The sequence below is a fragment of the Entelurus aequoreus genome, linkage group LG19, assembly GCF_033978785.1.
Source record: "Entelurus aequoreus isolate RoL-2023_Sb linkage group LG19, RoL_Eaeq_v1.1, whole genome shotgun sequence".
In the NCBI taxonomy this organism is placed as follows: domain Eukaryota; kingdom Metazoa; phylum Chordata; class Actinopteri; order Syngnathiformes; family Syngnathidae; genus Entelurus; species Entelurus aequoreus.
The window spans coordinates 47,831,459-47,847,841 of NC_084749.1; the positions used below are offsets into that span (position 1 = coordinate 47,831,459).

The 16,383-nt window shown below is 37.3% G+C and overlaps 2 protein-coding genes across 4 annotated transcripts in view; one reads left to right on the forward strand and one right to left on the reverse strand.

The window, feature by feature from the left end:
• Nucleotides 1–16,383, forward strand: part of LOC133635425 (uncharacterized) — a 418,448-nt gene that overhangs the window by 62,359 nt on the left and 339,706 nt on the right. The gene's annotated exons all lie outside the window — the stretch shown is intronic.
• On the reverse strand, nt 13,481–16,285 carry LOC133635423 (transcription factor Sox-2-like). Its single transcript, XM_062028614.1, has 2 exons — nt 14,702–16,285; nt 13,481–14,486 (listed from the first exon to the last, which is right to left on the reverse strand). Exons 1-2 carry the CDS (start codon nt 15,679–15,681, stop codon nt 14,477–14,479), a joined length of 990 nt encoding a protein of 329 aa, XP_061884598.1. The 5' UTR covers nt 15,682–16,285; the 3' UTR covers nt 13,481–14,476.

Genomic DNA, 16,383 nt, shown 5'->3' on the forward strand with positions numbered 1-16,383 from the left:
CTGGTCCGTAACACCAGCAAAAGATTCTCTGTGAATAATGTCGAGCAGCGGTCCCCGACCACCGGTCCGGGAACCAGCACCGGTCCGTAACACCAGCAAAAGATTATCTGTGAATAATGCCGAGCGACGGTCCCCGACCACCGGTCCGGGCACCGGCGCCGGTCCGTAACACCAGCAAAAGATTATTTGTGAATAAAGTCGAGCGGCGGTCCCCGACCACCGGTCCGGGAACCGGCGCCAGTCCGTAACACCAGCAAAAGATTCTCTGTTAATAATGTCGAGCAGCGGTCCCCGACCACCGGTCCGGGCACCGGCACCAGTCCGTAACATCAGCAACAGATTCTCTGTGAATAATGTAGAGCAGTGGTCCCAAAGCACCAGTCCAGGCACCGGCGCCGGTCCGTAACACCAGCAACAGATTCTCTGTGAATAATGTAGAGCAGTGGTCCCAAAGCACCAGTCCGGGCACTGGCACCGGTTTGTAACACCAGCAAAAGATTATTTGTGAATAATTTCGAGCAGTGGTCCCCGACCACCGGTCCGGGCACTGGCACCGGTCCGTAACAAAGACTTAATTTAGAGTTATTTGGACACTAGGGGAACACATTCTAAAAAACAACGACTTAATTTAGAGTTATTTGGATACTAAGGGAACATATTCTAAGTAACAAGGACTTAGTTTAGAGTTATTTGGACACTAGGGGAACATATTCTTAGTAACAAAGACTTAGTTTAGAGTTATGTGGACACTAGGGGAACATATTCTTACTAACAAAGACTTAGTTTAGAGTTATTTGGACACTAGGGGAACATATTCTTAGTAACAAAGACTTAGTTTAGAGTTATTTGGACACTAGGGGAACATATTCTAAGTAGAAGACTTAATTTAGAGTTATTTGGAAACTAGGGGACATATTCTAAGTAAAAAAGACTTAATTTAGAGTTATTTGGACACTAGAGGAACATATTCTAAGTAAAAAAGACTTAATTTAGAGTTACTTGGACACTAGGGGAACATATTCTAAGTAACACATACTTAATTTAGAGTTATTTGGACACTAGGGGAACATATTCTAAGTAACAAAGACTTAATTTAGAGTTATTTGGACACTAGAGGAACATATTCTAAGTAAAAAAGACCTTATTTAGAGTTATTTGGACACTAGGGGAACATATTCTAAGTAACACAGATTTAATTTAGAGTTATTTGGACACTAGGGGAACATATTCTAAGTAACAAAGACTTAGTTTAGAGTTATTTGGACACTAGGGGAACATATTCTAAGTAAAAAAGACTTAGTTTAGAGTTATGTGGACACTAGATGAACATATTCTAAGTAAAAAAGACTTAATTTAGAGTTATTTGGACACTAGAGGAACATATTCTAAGTAAAAAAGACTTAATTTAGAGTTATTTGGACACTAGGGGAACATATTCTAAGTAACAAAGACTTAATTTAGAGTTATTTGGACACTAGGGGAACATATTCTAAGTAAAAAAGACCTTATTTAGAGTTATTTGGACACCAGGGGAACATATTCTAAGTAACAAAGATTTAATTTAGAGTTATTTGGACACTAGGGGAACACATTCTAAGTAACAAAGACTTAGTTTAGAGTTATTTGGACACTAGGGGAACATATTCTAAGTAACAAAGACTTAGTTTGGAGTTATTTGGACACTAGAGGAACATATTCTAAGTAAAAAAGACTTAATTTAGAGTTATTTGGACACTAGGGGAACATATTCTAAGTAACAAAGACTTAGTTTAGAGTTATTTGGAGACAAGGGGAACATATTCTAAGTAACAAAGACTTAGTTTAGAGTTATTTGGACACTAGAGGAACATATTCTAAGTAAAAAAGACTTAATTTAGAGTTATTTGGACACTAGAGGAACATATTCTAAGTAAAAAAGACTTAATTTAGAGTTATTTGGACACTAGAGGAACATATTCTAAGTAACAAAGACTTAATTTAGAGTTATTTGGACACTAGAGGTACATATTCTAAGTAAAAAAAGACCTTATTTAGAGTTATTTGGACACTAGGGGAACATATTCTAAGTAACAAAGATTTAATTCAGAGTTATTTGGACACTAAGGGAACATATTCTAAGTAACAAAGACTTAGTTTAGAGTTATTTGGACACTAGGGGAACATATTCTAAGTAACAAAGACTTAGTTTAGAATTATTTGGACACTAGAGGAACATATTCTAAGTAACAAAGACCTAATTTAGAGATATTTGGATATTAAGGGAACATATTCTAAGTAACAAGGACTTAGTTTAGAGTTATTTGGACACTAGGGGAACACATTCTAAGTAACAAAGACTTAATTTAGAGATATTTGGATACTAAGGGAACATATTCTAAGTAACAAGGACTTAGTTTAGAGTTATTTGGACACTATTGGAAGTCACGTCATGACATTGCTGTTTTACAAGCAGACGAGCATGTTCAGCGGCGCACAATCACAGAGTACTTACAAGCAGACACAGAGTGGAGACAGAAAAGTGAGAATGGATGTATTTTGGTGTAAAAACTATAGATAAATGTAAAGTTATGTCAGCAGACTAATTAGGAGTCTTTGTTTGTTTACTGACTACTAAAAGACAAGTTGTCTTGGATGTTCACTATTTTATTTAAGGACTTAACTGCAATAATAAACATGTTTAATGTACCCTAAGATTTTTTTGTTAAAATAAAGCCAATAATGCAATTTTTTTGTGGTCCCCTTTTTTTTTAGAAAAGTACCGGAAAGTACCGATACCAAAATATTGGTATCGTTACAACACTAGTTGCATATAATAATTGTGCTGAAGGTAGAAAATACACATCTCCTTTAGCCTGGTAAGTTAAAGTCCTGGTGTTATTGCACATAGTCCTATTACACAAGTAGTTAGCAATAATAGATGTATTTATGCGTGGAAAATTGGACCAAAAATATAACATTATTGTATGTATGTGTGTAATATCGCACACGATATGAATACATATATTTTAGAATGAAAATAGAAATCCACAGAACTATATTGGCACTAATGGCAAGTATTTCTAGCTTGATTACATATCCAGGCTTTTGTCGTTGATTGTGATGCATCACCTATAACCCATCAGAGACAAAAGCCCAACAAAAGCCTACTACTGGCAAAAAAACAAGTGGAAAAACAAAAGTCTATGGGGAGCTTTTTTTTTTGCAAAGGGAAAAGACCGGGGGCTCGCACTAATTAATGTAACGTTACGGTGAGTTTTTTCATGAATGCATTTTCCATGCACTTATTTGCTATATTTATCTTGAAGGCCTGTCCGTGAGAAATAAAGCCTACATTAAACCCCTGATGTAGAGAATTAAATAGTATATGATTGCTCTCCTGATTTATTATCAATTGAGACCAACAATAACAGTTCATGGAGGTCTACAATTATAGTTTTCATTAAGGTGCATGCTGATAAAAAAAAAAGCTCTTTTGAAAGCGATCCAGAAGCAAGCCTGAATAACCACACACCATGGCGGGTTATCGTGTGTAACATCTGGGTTTTTGTTTTTTTGTTTTTTCCATCCCCAGGCGAAAAAGGCAGAGGCGCGCTTACCACCTGTTGCAGTCCAAATATCCTCGGGCGCCAAAGACACGCTCAGCACGCGAGCACCGGAAGTGGTGGTCAGAGGAAGGAGACAAAAAAGGAAGGAGACAAAAACCAACCTTTTACCTCCCTTCACTTCTCATACAATATTTTATGCGCATTTAGAAAGATAAACGACATGTTCACGGAATGATAAAGTTATGGACATTAGTTTAGACTATCGATATAGTGACTTTAATAAGGGGGGAATAAATCAAACCTAAACAGTGGTGCATTCAGGCACCCTCGGAGGATTAGGAGACAAAATGTTATAGTTTGTTACAAGGCTCTATAAAGGTTGTTTTACATTTTTTCCAACCCGAAAATATTTTATGCACATTTAAGAAGATAAACAACATGTTTGCCGAATGATAAAGTTATGGACATTAGTGTAGACTATCGATATAGTGACTTTAATAAGGGGGGAATAAATCAAACCTAAACAGTGGTGCATTCAGGCACCTTCCATAGCATTGTAAGACAAAATGTTAGCGTTTGTTACAAGGCTCTATAAAGGTTGTTTTGCATTTTTTCCAACCCGAAAATATTTTATGCACATTTAGAAAGATAAACAACATGTTCACCGAATGATAAAGTTATGGACATTAGTGTAGACTATCGATATAGTGACTTTAATAAGGGGGGAATAAATCAAACCTAAACAGTGGTGCATTCAGGCACCCCCCAGAGCATTGGAAGACAAAATGTTATCGTTTGTTATAAGGGTGTATAAAAGTTGTTTTCCAACCCGAAAATATTTTATGCGCATTTAGAAAGATAAACAACATGTTCGCCAAATGATAAAGTTATGGACATTAGTTTATCCTATCGATATAGTGACTTTACTAAGGAGGAAGTAAATCAAACCTAAACAGTGGTGCATTCAGGCACCCTCGGAGCATTAGAAGACACAACGTTATTGTTTGTTATACGGGTCTATAAAGGTTGGTTTAGATGTTTTGCGCATTTAAGAAGATAAACAAAATGTTTGCCGAATGATAAAGTTATGGACATTAGTTTAGCCTATCAATATAGTGACTTTACTAAGGAGGAAGTAAATCGAACCTAAACAGTGGTGCATTCAGGCACCCTCTGAGGATTAGGAGACAAAATGTTATCGTTTGTTACAAGGCTCTATAAAGGTTGTTTTACATTTTTTCCAACCCGAAAATATTTTATGCGCATTTAGGAAGATAAACAACATGTTCACCGAATGATAAAGTTATGGACATTAGTTTAGACTATCGATATAGTGACTTTAATAAGGGGGGAATAAATCAAACCTAAACAGTGGTGCATTCAGGCACCTTCCATGGCATTGGAAGACAAAATGTTATCGTTTGTTATAAGGGTCTATAAAGGTTGTTTTACATTTTTTCCAACCCGAAAATATTTTATGCACATTTAGAAAGATAAACAACATGTTCGCCGAATGATAAAGTTATGGACATTAGTTTAGACTATCGATATAGTGACTTTACTAAGGAGGAATAAATCAAACCTAAACAGTGGTGCATTCAGGCACCTTCCATAGCATTGGAAGACAAAATGTTATCGTTTGTTATAAGGGTCTATAAAGGTTGTTTTACATTTTTTCCAACCCGAAAATATTTTATGCACATTCACGAAGATAAACAACATGTTCACAGAATGATAAAGTTATGGAAATTAGTTTAGCCTATCGATATAGTGACTTTAATAAGGGGGGAATAAATCAAACCTAAACAGTGGTGCATTCAGGCACCCTCGGAGGATTAGGAGACAAAATGTTATCGTTTGTTACAAGGCTCTATAAAGGTTGTTTTACATTTTTTCCAACCCGAAAATATTTTATGCACATTTAGAAAGATAAACAACATGTTCACAGAATGATAAAGTTATGGACATTAGTTTAGCCTATCGATATAGTGACTTTAATAAGGGGGGAATAAATCAAACCTAAACAGTGGTGCATTCAGGCACCTTCCATAGCATTGGAAGACAAAATGTTATCGTTTGTTATAAGGGTCTATAAAGGTTGTTTTACATTCTTTCCAACCCGAAAATATTTTATGCACATTTAGGAAGATAAACATGTTCACCGAATGATAAAGTTATGGAAATTAGTGTAGACTATCGATATAGTGACTTTACTAAGGAGGAAGTAAATCAAACCTAAACAGTGGTGCATTCAGGCACCCTCGGAGGATTAGGAGACAAAATGTTATAGTTTGTTACAAGGCTCTATAAAGGTTGTTTTACATTTTTTCCAACCCGAAAATATTTTATGCACATTTAAGAAGATAAACAACATGTTTGCCGAATGATAAAGTTATGGACATTAGTGTAGACTATCGATATAGTGACTTTAATAAGGGGGGAATAAATCAAACCTAAACAGTGGTGCATTCAGGCACCTTCCATAGCATTGGAAGACAAAATGTTATCGTTTGTTAAAAGGGTCTATAAAGGTTGTTTTGCATTTTTTCCAACCCGAAAATATTTTATGCACATTTAGGAAGATAAACAACATGTTCACCGAATGATAAAGTTATGGACATTAGTGTAGACTATCGATATAGTGACTTTAATAAGGGGGGAATAAATCAAACCTAAACAGTGGTGCATTCAGGCACCCCCCAGAGCATTGGAAGACAAAATGTTATCGTTTGTTATAAGGGTGTATAAAAGTTGTTTTCCAACCCGAAAATATTTTATGCGCATTTAGAAAGATAAACAACATGTTCGCCAAATGATAAAGTTATGGACATTAGTTTATCCTATCGATATAGTGACTTTACTAAGGAGGAAGTAAATCAAACCTAAACAGTGGTGCATTCAGGCACCCTCGGAGCATTAGAAGACACAACGTTATTGTTTGTTATAAGGGTCTATAAAGGTTGGTTTAGATGTTTTGCGCATTTAAGAAGATAAACAAAATGTTTGCCGAATGATAAAGTTATGGACATTAGTTTAGCCTATCAATATAGTGACTTTACTAAGGAGGAAGTAAATCGAACCTAAACAGTGGTGCATTCAGGCACCCTCTGAGGATTAGGAGACAAAATGTTATCGTTTGTTACAAGGCTCTATAAAGGTTGTTTTACATTTTTTCCAACCCGAAAATATTTTATGCGCATTTAGGAAGATAAACAACATGTTCACCGAATGATAAAGTTATGGACATTAGTTTAGACTATCGATATAGTGACTTTAATAAGGGGGGAATAAATCAAACCTAAACAGTGGTGCATTCAGGCACCCCCCGGAGCATTGGAAGACAAAATGTTATCGTTTGTTATAAGGGTCTATAAAGGTTGTTTTACATTTTTTCCAACCCGAAAACATTTTATGCACATTCAGGAAGATAAACAACATGTTCACCGAATGATAAAGTTATGGACGTTAGTTTAGCCTATCGATATAGTGACTTTACTAAGAAGGAAGTAAATCAAACCTAAACAGTGGTGCATTCAGGCACCCTTGGAGCATTAGGAGACAAAACGTTACTTCTTGTTACAAGGGTCTATAAAGGTTGTTTTAAATTTTTTCAAACCCGAAAATATTTTATGCACATTTAAGAAGATAAACAACATGTTCGCCGAATGATAAAGTTATGGACATTAGTTTAGACTATCGATATAGTGACTTTAATAAGGGGGGAATAAATCAAACCTAAACAGTGGTGCATTCAGGCACCTTCCATAGCATTGGAAGACAAAATGTTATCGTTTGTTATATGGGTCTATAAAGGTTGTTTTACATTCTTTCCAACCCGAAAATATTTTATGCACATTTAGAAAGATAAACGACATGTTCGCCGAATGATAAAGTTATGGACATTAGTTTAGCCTATCGATATAGTGACTTTAATAAGGGGGGAATAAATCAAACCTAAACAGTGGTGCATTCAGGCACCTTCCATGGCATTGGAAGACAAAATGTTGTCGTTTGTTATATGGGTCTATAAAGGTTGTTTTACATTTTTTCCAACCCGAAAATATTTTATGCGCATTTAGGAAGATAAACAACATGTTTGCCGAATGATAAAGTTATGGACATTAGTTTAGACTATCGATATAGTGACTTTACTAAGGAGGAAGTAAATCAAACCTAAACAGTGGTGCATTCAGGCACCCTCAGAGGATTAGGAGACAAAATGTTATCGTTTGTTACAAGGCTCTATAAAGGTTGTTTTACATTTTTTCCAACCCGAAAATATTTTATGCACATTTAGAAAGATAAACAACATGTTCACGGAATGATAAAGTTATGGAAATTAGTTTAGACTATCGATATAGTGACTTTACTAAGGAGGAAGTAAATCAAACCTAATCAGTGGTGCATTCAGGCACTCTCGGAGCATTAGAAGACACAAAGTCATTGTTTGTTATAAGGGTCTGTAAAGGTTGGTTTAGATGTTTTGCGCATTTAAGAAGATAAACAAAATGTTTTCCGAATGATAAAATTATGGACATTAGTGTAGACTATCGATATAGTGACTTTACTAAGGAGGAAGTAAATCAAACCTAAACAGTGGTGCATTCAGGCACCCTCGGAGGATTAGGAGACAAAATGTTATCGTTTGTTACAAGGCTCTATAAAGGTTGTTTTACATTTTTTCCAACCCGAAAATATTTTATGCGCATTTAGGAAGATAAACAACATGTTCACGGAATGATAAAGTTATGGACATTAGTGTAGACTATCGATATAGTGACTTTAATAAGGGGGGAATAAATCAAACCTAAACAGTGGTGCATTCAGGCACCTTCCATAGCATTGGAAGACAAAATATTATCGTTTGTTATAAGGCTCTATAAAGGTTGTTTTACATTCTTTCCAACCCGAAAATATTTTATGCACATTTAGAAAGATAAACAACATGTTCGCCGAATGATAAAGTTATGGACATTAGTTTAGCCTATCGATATAGTGACTTTAATAAGGGGGGAATAAATCAAACCTAAACAGTGGTGCATTCAGGCACCTTCCATGGCATTGGAAGACAAAATGTTGTCGTTTGTTATATGGGTCTATAAAGGTTGTTTTACATTTTTTCCAACCCGAAAATATTTTATGCACATTTAGAAAGATAAACAACATGTTTGCCGAATGATAAAGTTATGGACATTAGTTTAGCCTATCGATATAGTGACTTTAATAAGGGGGGAATAAATCAAACCTAAACAGTGGTGCATTCAGGCACCTTCCATAGCATTGGAAGACAAAATGTTATCGTTTGTTACAAGGCTCTATAAAGGTTGTTTTACATTCTTTCCTACCCGAAAATATTTTATGCACATTTAGAAAGATAAACAACATGTTCACCGAATGATAAAGTTATGGAAATTAGTGTAGACTATCGATATAGTGACTTTACTAAGGAGGAAGTAAACCAAACCTAACAGTGGTGCATTCAGGCACCCTCGGAGGATTAGGAGACAAAATGTTAGCGTTTGTTACAAGGGTCTATAAAGGTTGTTTTACATTTTTTCCAACCCGGAAATATTTTATGCACATTTAGAAAGATAAACAACATGTTCGCCGAATGATAAAGTTATGGACATTAGTTTAGCCTATCGATATAGTGACTTTACTAAGGGGGGAATAAATCAAACCTAAACAGTGGTGCATTCAGGCACCTTCCATAGCATTGGAAGACAAAATGTTATCGTTTGTTATAAGGGTGTATAAAAGTTGTTTTCCAACCCGAAAATATTTTATGCACATTTAGAAAGATAAACAACATGTTCGCCGAATGATAAAGTTATGGACATTAGTTTAGACTATCGATATAGTGACTTTAATAAGGGGGGAATAAATCAAACCTAAACAGTGGTGCATTCAGGCACCTTCCATAGCATTGGAAGACAAAATGTTATCGTTTGTTAAAAGGCTCTATAAAGGTTGTTTTACATTTTTTCCAACCCAAAAATATTTTATGCACATTTAGGAAGATAAACATGTTCACCGAATGATAAAGATATGGAAATTAGTGTAGACTATCGATATAGTGACTTTACTAAGGAGGAAGTAAATCAAACCTAAACAGTGGTGCATTCAGGCACCCTGGGAGGATTAGGAGACAAAATGTTATCGTTTGTTACAAGGCTCTATAAAGGTTGTTTTACATTTTTTCCAACCCGAAAATATTTTATGCACATTTAGGAAGATAAACAACATGTTCGCCGAATGATAAAGTTATGGACATTAGTTCAGACTATCGATATAGTGACTTTACTAAGGAGGAAGTAAATCAAACCTAAACAGTGGTGCATTCAGGCACCCTCGGAACATTAGGAGACAAAACGTTATCGTTTGTTATAAGGGTCTATAAAGGTTGTTTTCATGTTTTCCAACCCAAAAATATTTTATGCACATTTAGAAAGATAAACAACATGTTCGCCGAACATTATGGACATTAGTGTAGACCATAGTGACTTTACTAAGGGGGGAATAAATGAAACCTAAACAGTGGTGCATTCAGGCACCCTCGGAGCATTAGAAGACAAAACTTTATCGTTTGTTATAAGGGTCTATAAAGGTTGTCTTAATGTTTTCCAACCCGAAAATATTTTATCTGCATTTAGGAAGATAAACAACATGTTCACAGAATGATAAAGTTATGGACATTAGTTTAGCCTATTGATATAGTGACTTTACTACGGAGGAAGTAAATCAAACCTAAACAGTGGTGCATTCAGGCACCCTCGGAGCATTAGGAGACAAAATGTTAGCGTTTGTTACAAGGGTCTATAAACGTTGTTTTACATGTTTTCCAACTTGAAAATATTTGATGTGCATTTAGGAAGATAAACAACATGTTTGCCGAATGATATAAAGTTGGGGGACATTAGTGTAGCCTATCGATATAGTGACTTTACTACGGAGGAAGTAAATCAAACCTAAACAGTGGTGCATTCAGGCACCCTCGGAGCATTAGGAGACATTTTTTTTAATCATTTTTTATAAGGATCTATAAAGGTTGTTTTCATGTTTCCCAACCCGAAAACATTTAGATAAACAACATGTTCGTCGAATGATAAAGTTGGGGGCATTAGTTTAGCCATTCGATATAGTGACTTTACTACGGAGGAAGTAAATCAAACCTAAACAGTGGTGCATTCAGGCACCCTCGGAGCATTCGGAGACAAAATGTAATCGTTTGTTATAAGGGTGTATAAAAGTTGTTTTCCAACCCGAAAATATTTTATGCGTCTTTAGAAAGATAAACAACATGTTATGAATGATAAAGTTATGGACGTTAGTTTAGACTATCGATATAGTGACTTTAATAAGGGGGAATAAATCAAACCTAAACATTGGTGCATTCAGGCACCTTCCATGGCATTGGAAGACAAAATGTTATAGTTTGCTATAAGGGTCTATAAAGGTTGTTTTCGTGTTTTGCAATCCGAAATTATTTCATGCACATTTAGGAAGATAAACAACATGTTCGCCGAATGATAAAGTTATAGACGTTAGTTTAGCCTATCGATATAGTGACTTTACTAAGGAGGAAGTAAATCAAACCTAGACAGTGGTGCATTCAGGCACCCTCCGGGGCATTGCAAGAGAACATTTTATCGTTTGTTAAAAGGGTCTATAAAGGGTGTTTTCATGATTTCCAACCTGAAAGCATTTTATGCGCATTTAGGAAGATAAACAACATGTTCGCCGAATGATAAAGTTATGGACATTAGTTTAGCCTATCAATATAGTGACTTTAATAAGGAAGAAGTAAATCAAACCTAAACAGTGGTGTATTCAGGCACCCTCGGAGCATTAGGAGACAAAATGTTAGCGTTTGTTACAAGGGTCTATAAATGTTGTTTTACATGTTTTCCAACTTGAAAATATTTTATGCGCATTTAGGAAGATAAACAACATGTTCACCGAATGATAAAGTTATGGACATTAGTGTAGACTATCGATATAGTGACTTTAATAAGGAGGAAGTAAATCAAACCTAAACAGTGGTGCATTCAGGCACCCTCGGAGCATTAGGAGACAAAATGTTAGCGTTTGTTACAAGGCTCTATAAATGTTGTTTTACATGTTTTCCAACTTGAAAATATTTTATGCGCATTTAGGAAGGTAAACAACATGTTCACCGAATGATAAAGTTATGGACATTAGTGTAGACTATCGATATAGTGACTTTAATAAGGAGGAAGTAAATCAAACCTAAACAGTGGTGCATTCAGGCACCCTCGGAGCATTAGGAGACAAAATGTTAGCGTTTGTTACAAGGCTCTATAAATGTTGTTTTACATGTTTTCCAACTTGAAAATATTTTATGCGCATTTAGGAAGATAAACAACATGTTCACCGAATGATAAAGTTATGGACATTAGTGTAGACTATCGATATAGTGACTTTAATAAGGAGGAAGTAAATCAAACCTAAACAGTGGTGCATTCAGGCACCTTCCGGAGCATTGAAAGAGAAAATGTTATCGTTTGTTACAAGGGTCTATAAAGGGTGTTTTCATGATTTCCAACCCGAAAGCATTTTATGCGCATTTAGGAAGATGAACAACATGTTCGTCGAATTATAAAATTATGGACATTAGTTTAATATCGATATAGTGACTTTAATAAGGAGGAAGTAAATCAAACCTAGACAGTGGTGCATTCAGGCACCCTCGGAGCATTAGGAGACAAAACGTTATCGTTTGTTACAAGGGTCTATAAAGGTTGTTTGACTTTTTTTTTCCCCAACCCAAAAACATTTCCAAAATACTGCGCGTTTTATCCCCCACAGGGAATATTGTAAATTACTTAATCAAAAACGATCACGCGTGACAGCCTCTCGTAATGACACTTGAACCGGCATCTTTCATCTTTTTTTATTTTTTTTTATTTTTTACGATGACAAAATAATGTATTTGTTCCCCGGGGCCGTTCTATACATAAGCAGGTACATATGGACAAAGACAGGGTGGGGGAAAGGCAAACAGGTTTTATTACGTTGTTGTTGTTTTTTTGCACGTAAAATGTGTATCGCGGCAATCGTCTCGGATCAATAAATAATGGAGCAATGCCGACTATCATTTGACCTCTTGTAGGCCCCGACTGGGACACAGACACGCATTGAGGGGCCTCTTCAAATATTCATCATGCCGGTTAATGTGAGCTGTGGCCCCCGGGGACCTGCAGCACTACAACGGCCCCTAATCTTAATCTACCTCGCCGTGCGCGCACACACACACATATTCAGACACGCGTGCACGCGCGCGCGCGCACCAAACCAGATTTAAAACCGTTAGTAATTCAAAGCGAGCTGTTAGCTCATTTTAGGGATTATTTCCCCCCCCCCCCCCCCCCCCCCCCATTTTATTGCTGGCTCTAAAACACTTTTTTTTTTTTTATTGAAGAGGTTTAGTGAGAGTTTGATTTTTTTTTTTAAACATACAATTTTTACTAAATAACAGGATGGAAATAATGGGAAAAAAATTATCAAAAAGCGTGTATAAATTCACCACGTATAAAGTTTTTCAATCATTTAAATTGTGATAATAATAACAATTAAAACAAATAAAATCTCGTTAAAATGGTGAAAAAGTGACTCCTATTTTTGACCATTTTAATGAGATTTTATTTGTTTTATTTGAGTCAAAACGAACTGCAAAAAGTCACGGCCTTAATTAATTACTTTCATAGTTTGAAATGAATCCGTGAAATTAAATAACTTTTTGTACTTTAAATAAATAAGTGACGCTGGTAATAACGATGGCAATCGCATTATTGACAATTAAACGGATGGCATTTAATAACACTAATTATCATAATAAACAGTGACATGACATTTTATTAAAATTATTGTTTATAACTGGCATTATGTTTATTTTTAGAAGAGGAGCCACATTTTTTTTTTGTGCGTGTTTTGTTGGATTTATCTTCCCAACAAACTTGATGAGGGGTTTTACATTCACAGCATAAAGCACGAAATTATGATTATTATTATGACCAATATTAGTCAGCACTATATAGTGAGAACTCAACATGTGACACACACACACACACACACACACACACACACACACACTGCAGACACGTCCAATTAAAAAAAATCAAACAAACCATTTCAAGTATCCAAATTTCCAAAATTTATTCTTTTCAAACTGCATATTGAAAAAAAAAATATATACTCAGTTGAAATTGTAGCTGTTATAAGGATGGTATTAGTTTCAGTATGTACATGGAGTGGTTGGCTTCTGCGTACAGGCCAGAGTATTGTCTTTTTTTTTGTTTGTTTGTTTTTTTGTTTTTAAATACAACTACGGAAATGAATGATGAGCTAAAAACATAAAATATCACAGTAAATATACAGGAATTGTACAAATCAATAAGAAAAATAAAGAGCACAAGCGCCATACCTCAAACGGATGAAAAGTGGGAGACGGGGGAATATAAATTAACTTTTTTTTTTATGATGTATGAGCGGGTGTGGGGTTGGAGGGGGGGGCGGGGGGGAGTATTATTACATTTTTTTTTTTTTTAGTTATTGACCTTAATTTAAAAAGAAGAAAAAAAAACAGTATTACCTGTTTCGTTTTTATGTCCCTTTTTCTTTCCCATGTAAATGAGCAATTGTTCAGTTTCGGCCAAACTGGCTTTGTTATATGAAGTTATATAATAAAAAAATAAGGGGGAGATAAAAAAAAAAAATGTATTAAAAAAACGATGCAACCTCTTGATGGTTAATTAAGTCATCTGATTGTAATGTTTTTGTTTTTTTTTGTTGATAAATACTGTACAAAAAAAAAAAAAAAAGGTGATTGCAATAATAAAACATTTTGATTGCGACTCCCACTTTCTCGTCTGGCAAACTTCATCCAGCAGTGCAGAGGTGAAGATCTTCCTCTACAGCTTCCTTTAAAGAAATGAAAAGGGAGGGGGGGAAAAAAATTGGTCCTTTTTTCCTTTTTTTTTTTTTTTGCAGGTGACTTTTATACAACTTTTCCCCCTGCAACCCCCATTTTTTTCTGTACAAAAATAGTCCAAAGTTAAGTAGTCCACTGTTTTATATATATATATATATATATATGTGTGTATATAAAAGTTTCCGTTTTGTTTTGTTTTTCTTACATGTGTGTTAATGGCAGCGTGCCGTTGATCGTCGTCCCGGGCACGGTGCTCTGGTAGTGGCCGGACATGTGTAGCCTGGTCTGGGCCGTCTGCTCGCTGACCTCCGCCCCGGGCAGGTACATGCTGATCATGTCCCTCAGGTCCCCGCTCTGGCAGCCCGGCGCGCCCCGGTGCAAAGAGGAGGAGGAGGACGAGGTGACGATCGGCGGACTGGAGCTGCTCGACTCGGACTTGACTCCGGAGGCGGGCCCCATGGAGCCCAGCGCCGTCATGCCGCCGGGCGTGCCCTGCTGCGAGTAGGACATGGAGTAGGTCGGGGAGCCGTTCATGTAGCCCTGCGTGGTCATGCTGTTGTACTGCTGGAGGGCGCTCATGTCGTAGCGGTGCATGGGCTGCATCTGGCCCGGGTTGTGCGCGCTCAGCCCCGGGTGCTGGTAGCTCAGCTGCTCCTGCATCATCCCGTAGCCGCCGTTGGTCCAGCCGTTCATGTGCGCCGCGTAGCTGTCCATACGCTGGGCGACACCACCTCCGCCTAGCCCGGCCCCGACTCCACCGACCCCGGCGCCCATGCCGTTCCCACCGGGGCCCAGGAGCCCGCCCGGTAAGGTGTACTTGTCCTTCTTCATGAGGGTCTTGGTCTTCCGCCGGGGCCGGTACTTGTAGTCGGGGTGCTCCTTCATATGCAAGGCCCGCAGCCGCTTGGCCTCGTCGATAAACGGCCGCTTCTCGCTCTCCGAGAGAAGTTTCCACTCCGCGCCGAGGCGCTTGCTTATCTCCGAGTTGTGCATTTTGGGGTTCTCCTGCGCCATCTTCCGCCTCTGGCCCCGGGACCACACCATGAAGGCGTTCATGGGTCTCTTCACCCGCTCCGGGCTGTTTTTCTGGTTGGCGCCGGTTCCGGGCGTGTTGGGGTTGCCCGGACCCCCCGCGTTGGTCTGGGGCGCGGGGGGCTTCAAATCGGTCTCCATCATGTTATACATCAGGGAAAACTTTTTTTTTTTTTTTTCCTTTTTTTCACCGAACAGGTGAAAGTCCAAACAAGTTACCTGGAACTCTAAAAAGTTTGTCCTTTTTGGCACCCCTCAAAAAAAAAAAAAAAAAAAAAAAAAAAAAAAAACAAGCCTGGAAGCCGCCACACACACACACACACACTCACACACACACACTCTCTCACACACACTTATCCCGTCTCCCTCGCAGTGCTCGGTTAGTGTCCACAAAAACTTCTTCCCTCCGTCGCCAAAAAAGAGAAAACTTGCACTATTTTTTTTTTTTTTCTTCCCACCTCTTTCCCGCGTGTGTACGCCTGACAAGTCCGGGTAGTTTTGGAACAAGTTAATAGACGACCATTCAAGTGACGCGGCTGTCAGCAAATAAATGGCCTCGACCTGGCCAATCAGAGACGACTTGCTCACCCTGACACGCCAATGGGAAGCTGTGATTAGCATAAAGGGGCGTGGCCTGGCGGGCTGGGGGGAGAAACGCACTCACCCCTGAAGCTGCCTTGGATGAGCTCATGCAAACAGTACATACAAATACATGCTTTTTAAGGGATTTTGTTTAATTATTTGTGCAGAGTGCAATTATTTTTTTTTTAATGTATATTAATTAATTGTTTTAATTATTTTTTTTAAATAAATGGCTGTGATAATAATGTCAATGAGGGATTTCTAATCACTGCT